Source organism: Guillardia theta (assembly GCF_000315625.1).
Source record: "Guillardia theta CCMP2712 unplaced genomic scaffold GUITHscaffold_32, whole genome shotgun sequence".
In the NCBI taxonomy this organism is placed as follows: domain Eukaryota; class Cryptophyceae; order Pyrenomonadales; family Geminigeraceae; genus Guillardia; species Guillardia theta.
In genome coordinates this window covers 370,410-387,740 of record NW_005434642.1, presented here as the reverse complement: position 1 = coordinate 387,740, position 17,331 = coordinate 370,410, and the positions used below count along the sequence as shown (strand labels likewise).

The 17,331-nt window shown below is 56.2% G+C and overlaps 4 protein-coding genes across 4 annotated transcripts; 2 read left to right on the top strand and 2 right to left on the bottom strand.

Annotated features, from left to right (window-relative positions):
• Positions 1 to 890: 890 nt before the first annotated feature.
• Positions 891 to 7,070, bottom strand: GUITHDRAFT_55688 (hypothetical protein; the record flags this gene model as incomplete). Its single annotated transcript, XM_005832990.1, has 11 exons — positions 891 to 1,526; positions 1,575 to 2,245; positions 2,321 to 2,762; positions 2,937 to 3,774; positions 3,996 to 4,214; positions 4,758 to 4,861; positions 4,967 to 5,024; positions 5,108 to 5,229; positions 5,310 to 5,412; positions 5,727 to 5,838; positions 6,404 to 7,070. Coding segments are annotated over 11 exons (3,972 nt in total), but the record flags the coding sequence as incomplete, so codon positions are not given.
• A 4,191-nt stretch (positions 7,071 to 11,261) lies between these two features.
• GUITHDRAFT_70823 (hypothetical protein) lies at positions 11,262 to 11,633 on the top strand (the record flags this gene model as incomplete). Its single annotated transcript, XM_005832989.1, has 1 exon — positions 11,262 to 11,633. A coding segment is annotated over one exon (372 nt), but the record flags the coding sequence as incomplete, so codon positions are not given.
• A 1,820-nt stretch (positions 11,634 to 13,453) lies between these two features.
• GUITHDRAFT_70887 (hypothetical protein) lies at positions 13,454 to 14,545 on the bottom strand (the record flags this gene model as incomplete). The annotated part of the gene is made up of 1 exon (XM_005832988.1): positions 13,454 to 14,545. One exon carries the CDS (start codon positions 14,543 to 14,545, stop codon positions 13,454 to 13,456), a length of 1,092 nt encoding a protein of 363 aa, XP_005833045.1.
• A 1,704-nt stretch (positions 14,546 to 16,249) lies between these two features.
• Positions 16,250 to 17,257, top strand: GUITHDRAFT_108099 (hypothetical protein; the record flags this gene model as incomplete). Its single annotated transcript, XM_005832987.1, has 1 exon — positions 16,250 to 17,257. The coding sequence occupies one exon, from the start codon at positions 16,250 to 16,252 to the stop codon at positions 17,255 to 17,257; it is 1,008 nt and encodes a 335-aa protein (XP_005833044.1).
• Positions 17,258 to 17,331: the final 74 nt, after the last annotated feature.

Genomic DNA, 17,331 nt, shown 5'->3' with positions numbered 1-17,331 from the left:
GTCCGTACGGTCACGGGCCGCGGGGACCCGGTAGTACCGTCACCGGCGCCGCCCGGTGCCTGTCCCCGCGGCCGGGCGGCGGAGAGAGGCCGACGGGTTCGAACTTCTAAAAAAAACGGCGAGCGGGTACCGTGAGCCTGAAGCGGCCTGCCCTGCCCGCCGGGCCGGGCCGGCCCAGTCTGACGGCCCGTAATGTTTGCCAGTGTTACTGAGTGGCCCTCAGCGGCTGAGTCACGCGGTGGCTTGGCAGTCCCGAAGCGGCTTTGCCTTCAAGTTGTCGAAGCGGCTTGGCGGCCCGGCCGCGCTGGGGGGGGGCCTCACTGCGGCCGATCGGTCATCTCAGTAGTGACTGATGTCGGACTAGTGATCGCGGCACTGATCTCTTCAAAACATTTATCGGATAGGAATCATGGCTACTATGATTGATAACTGACCGGTCAGTGCCTGGTGGGGGCTGAATTATGCTCAGTGTCGCCGCACCTCAGTACTTCTAGAAAAAAAATTCAAAATATCTTGATGGCAGAAGGAGGGGCGTCGATCGGGAGCTCCGTCGTCCTAGAGAAACCCTTGAGAACCTGCAGTCGCTTCTCTCTGTATTCTCTGAAGGCTGACTGCACTGACCTCGCCGCAAAGTCCTCCGCTGCCGTTGGTAGCCTCCCGTCCAGCATGCTCTGTGCGGCGTCGCTGCCCTTGCGCTCGTCCCCTTCCTCCCCGAACCTGACTGACCTGGCGGACTGAGGGTCGTCCTCCTCCAAGTCGGTAGTGAGGACGCGCTTGACACAAGCAAAGAACGTCTCGTGGTATCGGATGAAGCCGCCCTGGTGGATGGGAATGTTGAGGTCCTTGATAATCTGCATGACTGTCGAGCGGTCGTTCTGATCGTTCTTGGTCCCCAGGGGAGGAGAGAGGCGGGTGATGAGGGTGCTGAGCGAGGCTATGGAGATCTTCTGGGTGGCGTCAGGATCCAGCTCAGTCCAGGCGTCCACAAACTCGTTGAGCTTGTCCAGCGGGAGGGTGGCGGAGTCTGCGTGAGCGAGCTCGTGAAAGTTCTCGAGGATAACGGCAGTGAACAGCTGCATCATGACATACGTCCCGATGACCTCCCAGAGCACGTGAAAGATGGTCCCGTAGTAGTAGCCCCCGCAGCCGTCCCCGAGGTAGTCGCCGTAGGCCTTCTGGCATGCGAGGAACTGGTCGTCTTGCGAGCAGTAGGTCATGATGCCGTTCCAGGCCTCGCCCGTCGTGTGCCGATGCAGCATCCACATAGCCTTGTCGAAGTACTGGTAGTTCGCCTCGTCGTCGTTCATCCTGCCGTACATGTCCTGCGAGGTGTTGACGTTGTAGAAGAAGGAGAGAGCGAGGACGGAGAAGATGGTCATGATGAGAAGCAGGAGGGCGAAGATGTTAGTCATTGAGGGCACGGAGATCAGGAGGGTCTGAATCATCTGGCGCAACCCAACGGCCCGTCGGATGAGACGGAAGACGCGGAGGATGCGGAAGGTCCTCAGGGCAGACAGCGCAGGGACCTTGAGCTTCCTGTTGGTCTCCACGAGGCAGCTCCACTCCCCGTTGACGATGTCGAGGACGAGGAGGAAGATGGAGAAAGTGACTACGACGAAGTCGAACACGTTCCACGGGTCCACGAAGTACCAGTTGACTCCCAGCCCGACCAGCTTGACGAAGGCCTCGAAGATGAAGATGATGGCGAAGGTGAAGTTGATCCAGAAAACGGCCGCCACCATGCAGTCTGACTCGTCGTGGGTCTTGAAGGTCATGACAAGGACGTTGAGGACGATGGAGACTGTCATGAAGTACTCGAACCACGGGTTGGTGGCGAGATGGAAGCACCAGTTGCGGAAGGGATGCTCAGGCCCCTTGACCCTCGTCCTCGGCTTCAGGTGGTTGATGATTCGCTGCATCTCCTTCCACTCGTGCTGCTCCGGAGTGAGGAAAGGAGTGATGCCCTCCTCGTTGTTCTTGATCTTGGTGTAGTTGGCAATGACGACACCGATGATCAGGTTCAGGAGCACGAAATTGCCGATGATGATCTGCACGCAGGCGTAGATGCAGTGGAACACGCTCTGGTTGGGCAGTGGTGATACCCCCAGGCCGTTGGGGATATCAGTCGTTGCCGCCATGACTTCCATCCATCCTTCGGTCGTCGAAACTTCGAACAGCGTCATCGCAGCCATGCCGATGGAATCGAAGCCGAAGTACTTGGGCTGCCACACCCCCAGCCCTCCTCCTCCTGCCGTCACGCACTCGACGATGGTGGGGACGGCATCCGGCCCGGCCAGGGGAAGGGTGGAGGCGTAAACACTGGAGGACTGGAAGTAGGAAGTGCCGTAGTACCTCTGGTTCTGGGGGTCGTAGCAGCTGTACGTGTTGCCAGCGTAGAAGTTGACGCCAAGGATGGCGTAAGTCAAGAACCAGAGGACCATGACGGAGAGCACAGGATACATGGCTGGGATGCTGGAGATCATACAGACAACAACGACCTTGAGCCCGATGTGCCTCTTTATGACTCTGAGCGGGCGTATGGCACGGAGCGTGCGGAGGGACTTGAAAGTTTTGATGTTGCTGCTGGGCCCGAAGGAGCCGACGAGGGAAATTATGACGATGGCCAGGTCAAGCCAGTTCCACGGGCTGCGCAGGTATGAGAACCTGTGGCTGATGAAGCCGTCGGAAATGATCTTGAGGACCATCTCTACGGTGAAGACGATGGTGAACACCTGGTCCAGCTTCTCGAACACCTTCAACCTCTCCTTGATCACGCAGCACGGCGCCTCCGTGGGCGTCCCGCACGGTCCCCAAATATTGTTGTTGAACTCAGGGTCTGTCGCATCCCTGGGGCAGTTGAGCATGACAGACTGTCCGGGATAGCTAACGGCGCTGCAGTTGAGTCCTAGAGCAGGGCAGTTGCTCTCAGTACCCACCCAGGAGTCGTCGGGTCGTTCGAGGAGGAGAGTGATACTTGTGATTAGGATGCTGGTCATGATGAAGAACTCGAAGGTTGGGTGGTAGACCAGCCAGCTGACGAGGAGGCGGAAGGGGTTCTTGGGCCTCAAGACCCTCAGGGAGGTGTGGGGGTTGACCCGCACCAGCAGGTCGAACCCGAAAACTTTGACAAGCTCCTTGACTGGCTCGAAGTTCTTGGGGAGGGAGGCAGTCCGGGGGAGGTTGCCGGCAGCGAAAATGCGGTTGGGGGAGCCGAGCGTGGACGTTCTCTTGACCTTCTCCCCCCCCACCAGCTTCTTGATAGCTAGAGTGATGGGGGATAGCTTGCTGGACTTCATCGAGTCCATGCCCTCGGTGGCCTCTTGCGCCTCCTCCTCGTCGTCCTCCCCGAAGCCTTGGAGGAGGATGGAGATGAACAGGTTCATGATGATGTAGTTCCCAAAGACGACGATGGCGATGGGGATCAGCGCCTGCACGGCTCTCAGCCCCGTGGGATTGCTGTCGGACATGATGGCGTTGTACATGACGACGTTCCAGTTCTCCGTGCTGATAATCTGGAAGGTCGTCACGAATCCTCCGATGCCGTCGACTTGAGGGAAGAAGTTGTCGAAGTTGCTGCGGGGGAAGTCTGTCTTGAAGTAGCGGAACTTCCCGCCGAAGAGCTGCATGCCTAGGAGAGCGAAGATATACATGAACATGACCCAGATGACGCAGAGGGGGCCCATGGAGCCAAGAGCGACGGCGAGAGTGTTGAGAATCCTCCTCATGTCCTTCCAAGACCTGGCGAGCTTGAAGAGGCGGAACAACCTGACGGCTCTGCCAAACTCGTCAGAGGCGGCAGGAAGAGAGAGAGGGAGGGAGAGCGAGAAGGAGAGGGAGAAAGCGGGGAGCGGGTGCAGGAGGCGGAAAGCGACAGAAGGAAGGGAGGGACAGAAGGGGCGCTGAGATGAGAGTACTAGGAAGTTCAAGGAGGGGATGAGGGAGGGAAGGAGGAGGAGGAGGAGGAGGAGGAGGGTTTGGGGAGAGGGGACACTAACCGCAAGGCGGACAAGCTCCCGCGGTTGCTGCCGTTGGAAGGGATGATAGCAAGCTCAACGATGGAGCTCACAACGACGAAGAAGTCGAAGCAGTTGAAGTTGTCCTGGAAGTACCTCTGGACCCCGAGGCCGAAGAGCTTCAGCACCATCTCGGCGATGAAGATGGCGGTGAGGACGAGGTTGATGTTGTTGAGCTGGGAGAACAGCTGGGAGGGGAAACTTTCGCAGCTGTTGTCGTCACCGCAAAGGTGTCGCAGCGATATTACCTGCACTTGCTGTCAGATTCACAGGCATCGGGCAGCCTTGCACAACCTTGCCCATGACCTGTGTGAAGGTCTGGGGGGTGTAGAGGGCAGTTTTGCATTGCCCTTGCTCGTTCATGTCTGGCGTCTCCGTGAAGTTCCTTGTCGTGGGAAAGAAGTGACAAGGCATCCCGTTGAATCCTAAGGAATTGATGCAGCTTCCCCTGGTCGAGTGCTTTGAGCAGAACCCGTCGTTTTCCATGAAGCAGTAGGCGGTCTGTAGCGGGCGCTCTCCTCCTCCTTGCCCGTCGCTGTAGAAGGACCTGTTGAACAGGGGACCGACGCAGCTGCACGACAAGAGGAGTGTGAGGAAGGGCTCGATCGCAAGGTACCACTTGTGTTACTTGTCAGAAGCGTTGGCTGGGAGGCTGACGTCCAGGTCGCAGCGGCGCTTGCAGATGTTGTCTTCGAACAGACTCTGCCGCTCGTCTCAGGGGCTTCCGACGCTCCTGCCCACCACCTTACCTGGTCGTGCCAGTTGATCATCATAAGGACGGTGTTGGAGATGATGCAAACGATGATAAAACGCTGGAAGTAAACGGAGTACACCAGCGATCGGGCCAACTGCCACACACATCACGCGACACGTTAGGCGGGCTGGCATGCAAAGACCTCTCGGGCCTTGTCGATCCTCAACGTCTCGCTGATCTTCTTGAAGTTTTCATTGACAGAGCTCAGGAGTGAAAGGCGTCTGATTGGAATCCCTCGCAGGGACGAGGTATCCACACTCATCCTCCTCCTCAGTGCCGAGAAAGCAGACAGCCCTAGAGGGAGATCGTCTCAGTCTCAAGCTGCAGCGGCATGCTCGACTTACTCTTGCTAACTTGTAACCTGACGTCCTCCTTGAGGATGGCCTGGTCGTGCAGCGCCTCCTTCTCCTTCTGTGTTTTTTCCTCCTCCTGTCTCAACAGTTGCGTCAAGGGCTCTGGTTCCTGAGAAGGAGGAAGGAGGAGACGAGGGGAGGAGGGGAGTAGAAGAGGAGAGAAATTTCTCTCATGTCGAGCACTTTCACCTTTGCCAGCAGAAACGCGTCAGACAGGGAGGCCAGAGCGAGCTGGACAATCACGAAGCATCCAAGGAACACCCAGGCAGAGTGGAAGATTCGAGACAGCCACCTTGAGAGCATGTGAGAAGGGAAAAGAGGAAGAGAGCAATCGGGAAAGAGAGGTTGAGGGCCAAGGATAAGGCAGGGAGATGAGAGGGAGGAGAGAGAGAGCGAGCGATGGATGAGGAAGAGGATCAGAGTATCGAGGGAGGGAGGGTGGGAGATGAGAGGGAGGAGGGAGAAAGGGAGTGAAGGAGGGAAAATAGGATGATGGAGGGAAATTATGATGAGGGAGAGAGGGAGGGAAAATAGGATGAGGGAAGGTAAGAGGGAGGGAGGTAAGAGGGGGAGAGGTAAGAGGGAGGGAGGGAGGGAGGTCGTTACATGCTGCTCCCATCCCCATGCCGATAGTAGATGTCAGTCCAGCCTTCCACCGTGAGGACTTGGAAGATGGTGAGGAACGCAGAGAGGATATTGTCGTAGCTGAAGTATCCCGCTCCCAGGTCGTAGGGGTTCGAGTTGAAGTCTCTCTAAAGGGAGGTCTACAATGTCAGGGAACAGGACGACATGGAGGAGATGAGTAGCTAACCGCGCATTGTTGGTACGGGCTCGTCGGGTCCCCCGTCATGCAGTATCGAAAGTGGCTGCAAGTTGTGTTCCAGAAGACTCCGTCCATCGCAACAGACGGGCAAGCCTGAAGGGTAGATGTTAAGTTGCACCCCTCCCTCCCCGCACCCCAACCCGCCCCCTCTCTCGCTCTTTCTCTCTCGTACAACCTTCCTCGCTCCCGCTCTTCTCGCTCACTCCCCTCCCTCCCCTCCCTCCCGCTCTGTGCCAGTCTCTCTCGCTCTGCCTCTTTCTCCTCCTCTGTGTCTTTCCGAACCTGTCCTAAACCATGGCCCCCCTTCGACCCATAGGAGCATATGAACATGTTTGCGTTTCTGGAACTGGGCAGAGACAAATCAGGAGGTTTTCGCTAGCAGGAGGAGCGACACTCACCCAACCATGACCATGGAATCGGCGAGAAAAGGCACTTGCTGACTCAGCAGCCTTGCCAGCACCTGCCAAGTTTACATCAACCCAACAGACCAAACATGGTACACACACCGCAGGGTGCTGGGAGAAATCATTGTTGTTCGGATCTATGTAACATCGCCCGCGAAGACTCTTCTGGAAGAACTCAATGCCCAGTATCCCAAAGACAACAGCAAAGAAGAGCAGGAGCATGACGACGTTGGTGAGCGCGACAAAAGAGCGGATGAAAGTGTTGATCAGCGGCCGCATCCCCGATATCCTGGTCATCGTTCGCAGAGGCCTCAACACCCTGACTGTCCGCAAGAATGAAAATTTCCCCGAGCTTGGGACGATCAGAGTGATCAGGCCGGTGACCACCACAACAAAATCGAGCCAATTCCACGGATCGCTCAGGTACGAGTGCTTATGCAGGATGAACCCCCTTGCGATGATCTTGATGACCATCTCGGCCGTGAAGCAGGACGTGAAGAAGATCTCTGTCACCAGCAGCATCCTCTCCGTCGTCGGCCAGTCCTCGCAGTCGCGCCGATAGTAGAGAAGTCGGATGTACTTGTCGCTCTCCGAGCAGACGGGGGTTTCACACCTGCAGACTGGGTCCTCCAGCACCAGGAAGCAGCAGTTGAGCAAGATGAGGAGAAGGATCGCCCTGTTGAACCATGGCCACTCAGAGAACTTGATCAGCGACTCACGCACTCGGCTGCTGCTGGTTAAACAGAACAGAGACCTGAACGGCAAGATCAACGAAGGAAGCAAACCCAAGAGGTTGCAAGGTTGAATACCTGTTCACGTAGTGCTCCTCTGACCTAGCCTGAATTCGCTTCTTCTCCCTCCTCAGATGCCCCAATATCAGTTTCCAATCCGTGTCACCTTCAAACGCGTATCCAGTTACAATGCTAACTTGCCTCTCCCGCTCGAAGTCCATTGACTTCCCATCAAACTGCGAGCCGTGATCGCCATCTGTCGATCGCCTGCTCTGCACTGGGCTGGTCACGGACATTGGAACGACTTGTTCGCCCCCGCCCCCTTGCACGATGTTACAGCCACAACGCAGGAGATCCGCTACCCGATCTGTGGAGCCGGACGACCAGCAATGCGTCTGACGGTACCACCCAAGTCACTTGTGCTTGCTCCTGAAACGTTGTCCTTCATGCCAGATGCTCCGAGCCCATCCTGTCTTCTTCCTCCAGCTTCTCCTCTCAGTCGCATGCCCCTGATCTTCCGGCCCTCCTCTCCTGCTCCTCCTGCTCCCGCTTCCCTCTGCTCCCTGCCGCTCTCCGCATGTCCAGCCGCCAGCCTGCGCTCAACCGACAAAAATAAAATGGTCAAACTTACAAGCACTGTTGGCGTACCCCCACCCCCTCCGTGTGCCACCCTCTACCCCATTATATAATGTAACTCATGGACAATCTTAGGGTATACCACCTTACCCCCATCCCGTACTGACAGTCCATTCACACACAGCCCTCGTCCCCACTCAATTTCAAGATCGGGTCCGCCTCAGTGACCCCTCGTCCCCACTCCATCCCCCAGGTCAAAACGATTGACAACAAGCGGTTGGCAATGGGAGGGAAGGGGAAGAGAGGAGAGGAGAGGAGACGAGACGAGACGAGACGAGACGAGACGAGAGGATACGAGAGGAGACGAGAGGAGACGAGAGGAGACGAGACAAGAGGAGATAAGGGGAGCGAGAGGAGACGAGACGAGAGGAGACGAGAGGAGACGAGAGGTGATTGGGAAGCGAGAGGACAGGACAGGAGAGGAGAGGAGGGGAGACGGGAGGAGAAGAGACGAGAGGAGAGGAGACGAGAGGAGAGAGGAGAGAGGAATGGAGGACGGGGGAGGAGGAAGTGACTCAGGAGGAGAGGAGATGAGACGGAGCCGGGGGGGAAGGCAGGTGAAGTGGGGAGTAGAAGATGGAAGGAAGGGGTATTGAGGGTGGAGGAAACGAATGAATTGTCAGCCGGATACTTATAACGTTTGCAGGAACAGGTGGAAAGAATGAGAAGGTTGGATTGAAACAAGCAAAAGCAGCACAGGTGGAAAGAATGAGAAGGTTGGATTGAAACAAGCAAAAGCAGCACAAGCAGCTCTCTTTCTCGATTGGAGATGGTCAAGTCACCAGCAGGAGACATCGAGGAGATGGAGGAAGGGGAAGGATGCTTGAGCAAGATCCCGAAGCACGGCGCATGCCCGCCGCCTCTCCATTCGTCGGCTGCGGTGGCAGTGGGAACGGGCATGTACATCTTTGGAGGGAACCTGACGCTAGGAGAAGAAGACCGCACATTGTCCCAGGATACGTATCGATACGATATCGACGATGGGTTCTGGTCCAAATTCTCTGTGTCCATAGATCAGCCTTGCGCCCGGGCGGGTCACTGCATGGTGACCGACGGAAGCTGTTTCTACGTCTTGTGCGGGTGGAAATGGGGGAAGAAGGAAGTTGTTTACCTCGGGGACTGCTTCCGATGCTCCATCAGCGACATGCAATGGAGCGCAGTCAAGGCCTCGGGCGTTCCTCCGGTCCCTCGGGCTCATGCGACGGCAGCGTACGCGAGGAGAAAGATCTTCCTCTTCGGGGGATGTAACGGAGCACTGGCGGCCAACTACCGGAATGACATGGTGATCCTGGACCTTGAAACAAGTACTTGGACCAATCTGGAGACGGTGAACGCTCCTCCTCCCGGAAGGTCTCAGCACTCCATGGTGCTGTATGGAGGGAAGTGCTTCGTGTTCGGCGGGGTGAACCTGAGGGCGGGGAAGAAGAACTGCCTGGGAGACTTTGTGAGTTTGGACCTGACGAGGGCAGAGTGGGAGGAAGTTGAATGCCACCCGAAGGCGATGCCACAAGGTAAGAACTGAGGTGATTGGGGGAGCGGAGAGATGAAAGTGTGTCTGCAGCTAGATACTCGGGCAGCATGGTGCTGATGAAGGATAGGATCGCTCTTGTAGGAGGTTGTGACATAGAGGGGCGGTTCTTTGACGACGCTTGGTTCTTCGATCCTGTCTCTAAGGTATGTTGTTGCTGCTGCTGACTGCTGCGGCTGCATGGAGGAGGATGTGTCATGCTGAAAGATTCGTTGCCAGGTTTGGAAAAGGTTGAAGGAGAAGGAGGAAGGTGACAATAAGAAATACCTCGAGCTCCCTGCTGTTGGAGCATCTGCAGTCTGCGCTTTCGAGAACCTGCACCTTGTTTACATCGGAGGGGTTACAAGCTCGCGAGCCTCCTCGGGCTCTGCCCAGCAAGACTTTGACAGGATGCCCGGCGATGGGACAAGGTCGTCGCCAACGTCAAGGTTCAAGATAGTGGAGGAGAACCATGTGGTCGACTTGAGAGCATGGAAGCGCTACTTTGCTGAGCACAGCAAACCTCACAGCATCAAAGACAGAGACTTCATGGACAGAGCGCTGAACGCGCCGATGCGCTCGATGTGGATGACGCGGCGGAGGTCCAACATGTCGACCATCACAGTTGAGAGCTCCCTAAGCGTTGCGAGCATGGCGGTGAAGCAGGAGGAGAGCGTCATGGTGTGGCACCTCGGGAAGCCCGAGGGCAGCCAGCCCAGCCCCAGGTCAGGGCATGCGGTGGCTTGTGTGGGGAACCGGATGTACGTGTTCGGAGGCTTGGTGGAGAGGAGCGGAGAGAAGGCATACTCTTCCGACTTGTTTCTCCTGGACGTCTCCACCATGAAGTGGACTGAAGTCAGGCTGTCCCCAAGCTCGCCGTACGTGCCTCCGGGCCGGGCCGGGCACACGATGCACACGATCGAGCAGGGGAGGAATCAGCTGCTAGTGCTGTTCGGCTGGAACGTGGAGGAGGGGAGGGCTAAGTTCCTGGACGACGTGTTCACTCTAGATCCACTGAGCGGGGACAGCAAGAGGTTCGAGACGAAGGGGGAGGGACCGCAAGGGCGGTCGTACGCCGCCACGCTGCTCTACAGGTGGTGCGAGAGGCTTGTTCTGATCGCCTCATGACGCGCTCGCAGGTCGAAGATCTTCATGTTTGGCGGCTGCACCGGGACGTTTGCTACCAACTACAAGAACGATCTGTGGAGTCTTGACATCCTGCTGGGCATCTGGACCAAGATCGTTCCCACGGCAGAAGTCGGCCTTCCCGTCGGCCGGTCCCAGCACTCGATGCTGCAGTACGGAGGGAAGATCTACGTGTTCGGGGGGAACAACAAGGCGGAAGGGAACCGGAACTACTTGTCGGACCTGTGGACCTTCGACCTTGCAAAGTCCCACTGGAAGCAGATCAGAGTGGAGGCTGAGATGGGACCCACGGCCAGGGCAGGGCATGGGATGACTATGTACAACCAGGGCATCTTTGTGTTCGGGGGAGGAGGGATGGAGGACGGGGAAGAAGGGTTCTACGACTCGATCTGGGTGTTCGACACGGCCTCTAACGCCTGGCACCTACTGCAGCAGGAGGACGAGCAGGGCATGATAGGAAGCAAACGCCCTTGCGCGCGAGCAGGGCACTCCATGGTCACAGTCGGGAACAACCTGGTCGTGTTTGGAGGTGCCTGCCCGGGGGGAGCTGGGCTAGGAGGAGAACTTCGAGGGCTGAACGACGTTTCCGTGCTGAACGTCACGAGCTGGCGGCATGCTGTGCCCAAGTTGCTGATCGAGCGAGAGAGGGAGCAGGCCACGAGGCTCCTCTCCAAGATCCAGGGGCTAGACAACCATGCGGCCAACAGGCTGCTGGAGAGCATGCACACCTTCGAAGGAGCCTCTCGAGAAGCATACACACAGGCCCTCGAGGACGTGTACGGGGAGTACGAGGTAGCGGCCGAGGCCGAGGAGGAGGAGGAGGAGGAGGAGGCGGTCAAGCTGGACCCAATGGTCTCGGCAAGCTTGTTTGTTATCAACCAGAAGATCGACAGGATGCTGGCGCGGGTAGCGCCCGAGCGGCAGCTGGTCTATCAGCTGCAGCGCACGTCCCTTATATCCCCAATCGTAGCCAAGGGAGCGAAGCTGAGGATCACGGTGGTGGGAGGAAAGGGTCTGCCCAAGATGGACAGGTTCGGGAAGGCGGACCCGTACGTCGTGCTCAACGTGGACGGGCAGAAGGCCAAGACTAGGATCCTGAAGAAGACCCTGGACCCCGTGTGGGAGGAGACGTTCGACTTCTACATCCGCAGCTTCGACTCCCAGATCCTGGTGGAGTGCTTTGACTGGGACTTTGCGGACTCGCACGACTTCATGGGCTGTGTGGAGGTGGAGATGGGGTCGCTGCTGGAGGGGGACGTGGACGAGTACTTCTCGCTGAGGAAGAGGACGGGGGAGCTCCTGAAAGGCTCGCTGCATCTGCGCATGCAGTTTGAGAATATTGAGAGCGGGCTGACGGATCTCAAGGCCTCCGTCCTGCTCGCCATGAAGTCGCTCAGTGCGCAGGAGAAGGAGGCGGTACTCTCCAGCTTCTCGCGGTCAGGAGAAGAGGATGCCGAGGTCAGGCAGCAGGCCTCCCTTGCGCACGCGGAGGGGCATGCAACTCATCAGGGTCACAGCCCGTTGGAGCGGGGGCTGGCGCTCGGAGGGGCAGGGGCGAGCAGGGCGAAGATTGAGTCGAGGAGGCAGGAGAACCTGGCCGAGATAGAACGACTGAGGAGGCAGCAGCTGGAGGAGGAGGAGATCGAGGCCAAGGTTTGCTGTGCTTCTTCTGTTGATGCCGGGCTGGATGACGATCTTGATGTGGCAGGAGCGAGAGCTGAAGCTGCTGAGCGAGAGGGAGGCCGACCTGCTGGCAGCAAGGAAGCAGCAGCAGAAGCGCAAGCAGCTTGAGGCAGCGATCAACAAGAAAGTCCGAGCGATAGCTGAGCTGGAAGGACAAGCTTTCTTGCAGGAGCGAGGAGACGAGGACGAGGCAGGAGCACAGCAGGAGGAAGCAGAGCCCGTGGCAGCAGCGAGAAAGGAGGTGGTGGAGGTGGGATGGAGAGATCGTGAAGCAACTTCTGCATCGAGCACGACGACGAAGGAGTCGACGAGTGAGAAGGGAGGACAGAGACGGTCTGCCCTGCTCTTGCGGAGGTTGAAGCTGACAAGTTCCCAGCTCCCTGCTCACAACGATGCTGGGGAAGTCCTCTTCTGTGGAGGCGAAGCGGAGGATGATGCAGTCGCTGATGAGCAAAAGGAAGGTGAGAGGAGGACTGACCCATCATCTCTCCCTCCGACCCTCAAAGTCTCTCAGGCCAACTCTCGTGTCAGCCCCGACTTTGTTGAACAAGATGAGTTCCAGAAGGAGGTAGGATGAAGGCCTTGCTGAGCCCGAGCAGTCATGCGCTGACTTCCTTGACTCCCTCCAGGTGCAGGCAGTGAGGGAGAAGATCGAGAAGCAGAAGGAGGCGGAGAGGGTGGAGAGGAGGAGGCAGGAGAAGCTGGAGGAGCTCGAGCTGCAGAGGAAGCAGATCGCGCTGAAAATGGATGAGGTTGGTACTGCTGCCTTGACTGTCGCTGCGCTGACCATGAGCAGGAGAGGACGAGGGTGGCGCAATTAGTTGAGAAGCGAGAAGTCATCTTGGTCCCTGTGGATCCTCTCAGTACTTCGACGCTGACTGTGGACGGTGCAGAGGTCGAAAGAGGCGATGGAGCAGATGGAGGAGGAGGAGAATGAGCAGGTATGTCCCCAGCATGACGCAAGCCTCTCCATGACGACTGGTCGTCAGAGACGGCAAGAGGTGGAGCGGAAGCGAGCATGGAATCTAACGAAGCTGCTCGGCACGTCAAGTTCAAGGTCAGGAGAAGGGCATAGGGGCGATGCTGACGTGAGCGAAGGACCAAGACAAAGCTCGTTTACACCAATTCGTCTTAGAACAGAGGTAAAGATAACAGTAGGGTAAGCAGTGGAACCAACAATGCACCAGCATGTCAAACAACGAGATGAACCTACTGGTCTGTGACGAACTCGTTAACTCTAGACGTTTGCTGAGACGCCAAGTGAGGAGGAGGAGGATGGCAAGGAAACGAGGAAGAGGAGGAGGAGGAGGAGGAGGAGGAGGAGGAGGAGGAGGAGGAGGTAGCGGTGGTGGTGGAGGATAGCGTGAGGAGGGGAAGTTGGTTGAATGGTCCAACCCTCACTCTCACACCGAAAATTTGAAGTCACGAGGGATCTCCAACTGCTTCAGGTGGGCAGGAGGCGGGTGGCAGCTGAGAATGGCATGGCACAGCAGGTGGGGCTGGTCGAAGTGAATGTTGTGCCCGGCCTCTGCTATCACATGCACTCCTGTGTGCATCTTCCTCCTCCTGTTCCGCACCTCGTACCCGCTGTCCGAGTTGATCCAGCTCTCCTGGCCGTATATGAACGTGACAGGAAGCAGCTCGTTCAGCTCCTCCACCCTCGGCAGCAGCGGCCGCTTGGCGAAAGCGAGAGGGCCGCACAGGTGGCGGAAACCGCGGGGCCCGGTGGGGACGTCGCAGACGTTGCAGTGGTAGAGGTAGGATACGAGGGCGTCTGCCGTCTCCTGGTCCAGCCGCCGTACCATCCTCTTCCTGAACCTCCGGAACACAGAGAAGCCGAGCGGGCCGAACATCCGGAGCATAGAGACCGGGTCTGTCACGTGCATGAAAATGTGGTTCACGGTCCTGAGGAAGGGAGAGATTTTCCGTATCCTCTCCGGGTCGAGCTCCGGGAAGCCCCATGCGTCGATGAGGACGAGGCTCGAGCACAGGCTGGGGTACTTCAACGCGAAGCAGCTTGCGATGTAGCCGCCGAAGGAGTGACCACCGAGCACGAAAGAAGAGAGTTTCATCTCCCTCCTCCAGATCTCCAGCGCCTGCACAAACATCTCCTCGACTTCCTCCGCACCCTCAGGGAACTTGGGTCGCGAGGACAAGCCGAACCCCGGCATGTCTATCGCTACGACATGATATCGTGAGGAGAGCTCGTCTATGCACTGATGGTATACACTCAACCCGCAGCCCATGCCATGAAGGAGAACTAAAGTTTGCTTGTTCTGGCCAGCCTCCGCCCCCTGGTCCCTTGTAGCCAATGTATGAATCCAATGTCCTTGAAATCTCTTCTCTTTCGGCGACAAAGTGCACGTCTCACCCAGTTTCACGTCTCTGATGAGGTAGGGAACTTTCACGCTCCGAAGGAGCTTCCTCTCGTAGAAAGAGCACACGTCTCTCGAGCTCAGGCACCAGTTGTAGGCAGCCGGTGGGTTTTCGGCCATCGACGAGTTTGTCATGCTGGTGAAAGAGGAGATCCTGTACCTCGAAGAAGAGGAGAGATTCAGAAGAGCAAGGCTAGAGAGGTAAGGAAGCGAGCCAAGACTAGGTCCACATGCTCAGAAACAAGTGCTGTGAGCTATCCCCGCCCGCACCGTCTCCAGCAACTTTCCCCACCAAAATCCCTTTAAAAGGTGCTAAAAACAAATAAAGAAAAACTTAAAAAACAATCAGGAAAACAAAAAAAAACGTGAGGGTGGTGGAAATAGGAGCAGGAGGGTACTGGTGGGTAATGGGTAGGGGTGTAGCAAGAATCCGGGTGGATGTGGCAGGGTACAGACTGTCAGGGGGAGGGTACATCGAAAATTCAGTACGGGTACCTATGTTTTCAGTACAGAAAAAGGCTATAGGTAGGGGTCAAGTTTTAGAGGGTAATGAATTGTGGGGGTGGGTCGATCCTATCGGGTGGGATGTGACCAATCCCAAGGGGTGATGAGGTGTAGTATAAAACTATTGTTTACAAGGTTAAAAGTTTTGTAACATTGAACCATTCTTGTGTATTGGTACTATTTTAAAATATTTCACTAAAAACTATATACATGTATAATCAATTAAAGTAGAATCCAGTACTCATGAGTTGTTGCTGTAGTGCCGCTATGCTCTACGGGAAAACAGGGTCCCCAGCTCGAAATTCCCATCGGGTGGGTAGTAAATGTTTGAAATTTTCCAAAACGATGACCCCAAATCTTGGTTTATTGCTGTAAATTAACAAACACATTTTCTAATTTGTGGTGTGTCGCTCAAATCTATTTGCTGTTTGGATAGGAGGGGGTGGTTGACACCACCGGTCTGTAAACGGGGGTGGTGATGATGCATCAGCAGGGTGGGGAAGGGAAGGGGTCATGGCGCGGAGAGCAAACTGCTTTCGAGTTAGCAAGGAGGCGCAGGGCACAGGGGATGGAGGATGGAGGATGGAGGATGAGGAGATATGTTGTCTGGCATGAAGGTGGATAATCGTGCGAACTAGCAAGAGATGGATTGCGATCCACCATGATGGGGTGGGAGTAGAAAGCTTGTTCCGGGGTGAAGTTTGTGCTGGGCAAACGCAGTCGCCGTTCACCCTGTTGGCCATGAGGAGGAAGGTGGACTTATTCTCTTTCGTCACAAACGAGTGAATAGCAGAATGGGTTGTTGATCTTTTTGGAATCAAGAAGGCCGCACATGGAGCAACGATGTACTCAACGTAATGGTGTCGAGATTCGAAAGGACTTTGGAGAGGCAGTGAAAATGTACGAGGTCAGGTAGAATAACAGCAAGGCGATCTTGATTTTCTGTCCATCTACGACATGAAGAAGATCTTCATTCTGGTGCTGTACGCCCATCATGCAATGACTGTTGTAACCTTTCATAATACCTAATCTGCTGTGAGGAAAGTGGATAGAGCTTAGTTAGGGCCACCTTGAATTTGAAGCAGTTTACACATGCACTTGCTAGTCCTTGTTTGCTAGTCAGCCTGATAGGATGTGAAGGCGGGAAACAATCGAGAAGAGCTAAGTGTTTGAAATGCACTCTCAGTTATGTCATGTCGTTTGAGGTGTAGTGTATTTTTCAGATTCGATTGTGAGTGTGTCAGGGGTGCGGAGAGATCGGACGATTCATTTTCTGACACGTGTGTTGGTTGCAGAGCTCCATCTCGGACAAAGACAGAAATGGTGAAGGCGCACATTGATGCTCGTCATCTGGACAACAGTCCGGCAGAGGCTGCGCCCTTGAAGTTCTTCAACATGCGGGCCTGCGAGAGGTTCGTTTTCAAGAGGCGGGATAAGCGTTGCCTCACGTTGCCACCGCGTTCGAGCATCGTTCCTGCGCTGATTCACTTCTCGGACCTGTACCCTGACGTGATCCACTGTATGCTTGAGAAGTGCAAGGAGGTGATAGTAGATTGTGAGAAGGTCTTCCTGTTGAAGCCGCGACAAGAGCACGAGCTGTTCGATACGATCGTTTGGGAGGGGCAGGGGCGGGACCTGCCGGATGATTGCTGGAGGCGTCAAGGGGCTCTGCTTCGATGTCTGGACATGATCGTCTACAAAGTGCATGCACACGACCGGAGACGGGAGCTACTCAAAGTTGAGCTCGAGCTCTGGAATGTCATCGAGCCCTGTCTCAAGAGAATCTCAACCTTTGCAGACAAATTGACTGAGCACAGTTGTGCGCTGGAGAACCTGCGGACGGTGGAGGAGGGGATGAATTTGCTGGCTTCCGACCGCCCATGGAATGTTCATATCAAGGCGAATCATACTGACAAGAGCCCGACGGTTGGAGATCGAGAGCATTACCTTCACTTCAACCCCAAGGCAGGAATATTCGTGCGCAAGTACGTTGAAGATCAGGGTGACGGGCATCGGCACGTTACCCCCCTCGTCACGTTGCCCTTCCGATTGCAGAGCATTCTGCCGCAGCATCCTCAGCCCAAGATGATTGTTTCTTACCTTGCGACGGTTACAGATCGCTTTGTCTCGGAGGATCTCCGTTATATCGTGAAGCTGCTCGACGATTCAAGCAGCTGTTGGCCGAAAGCCAGGAGCTCGAGGAGCATCAAGTCAATCTCCACCAAGTCCAAGAGGCGACTGCCAAAACCTGGTCATGAGACGTGCTCGCGCAAGAAAGCCAAGGAGTGCAGTAATGAAAGTGATGACAAGCAGGTGGCTGCCAAGTGAGGTTGATCACTGCCTTGGAAGCATGTGTTGATGCCCCACATGGTACAGCCTGTACCCAGAACGATTTGAAAGGG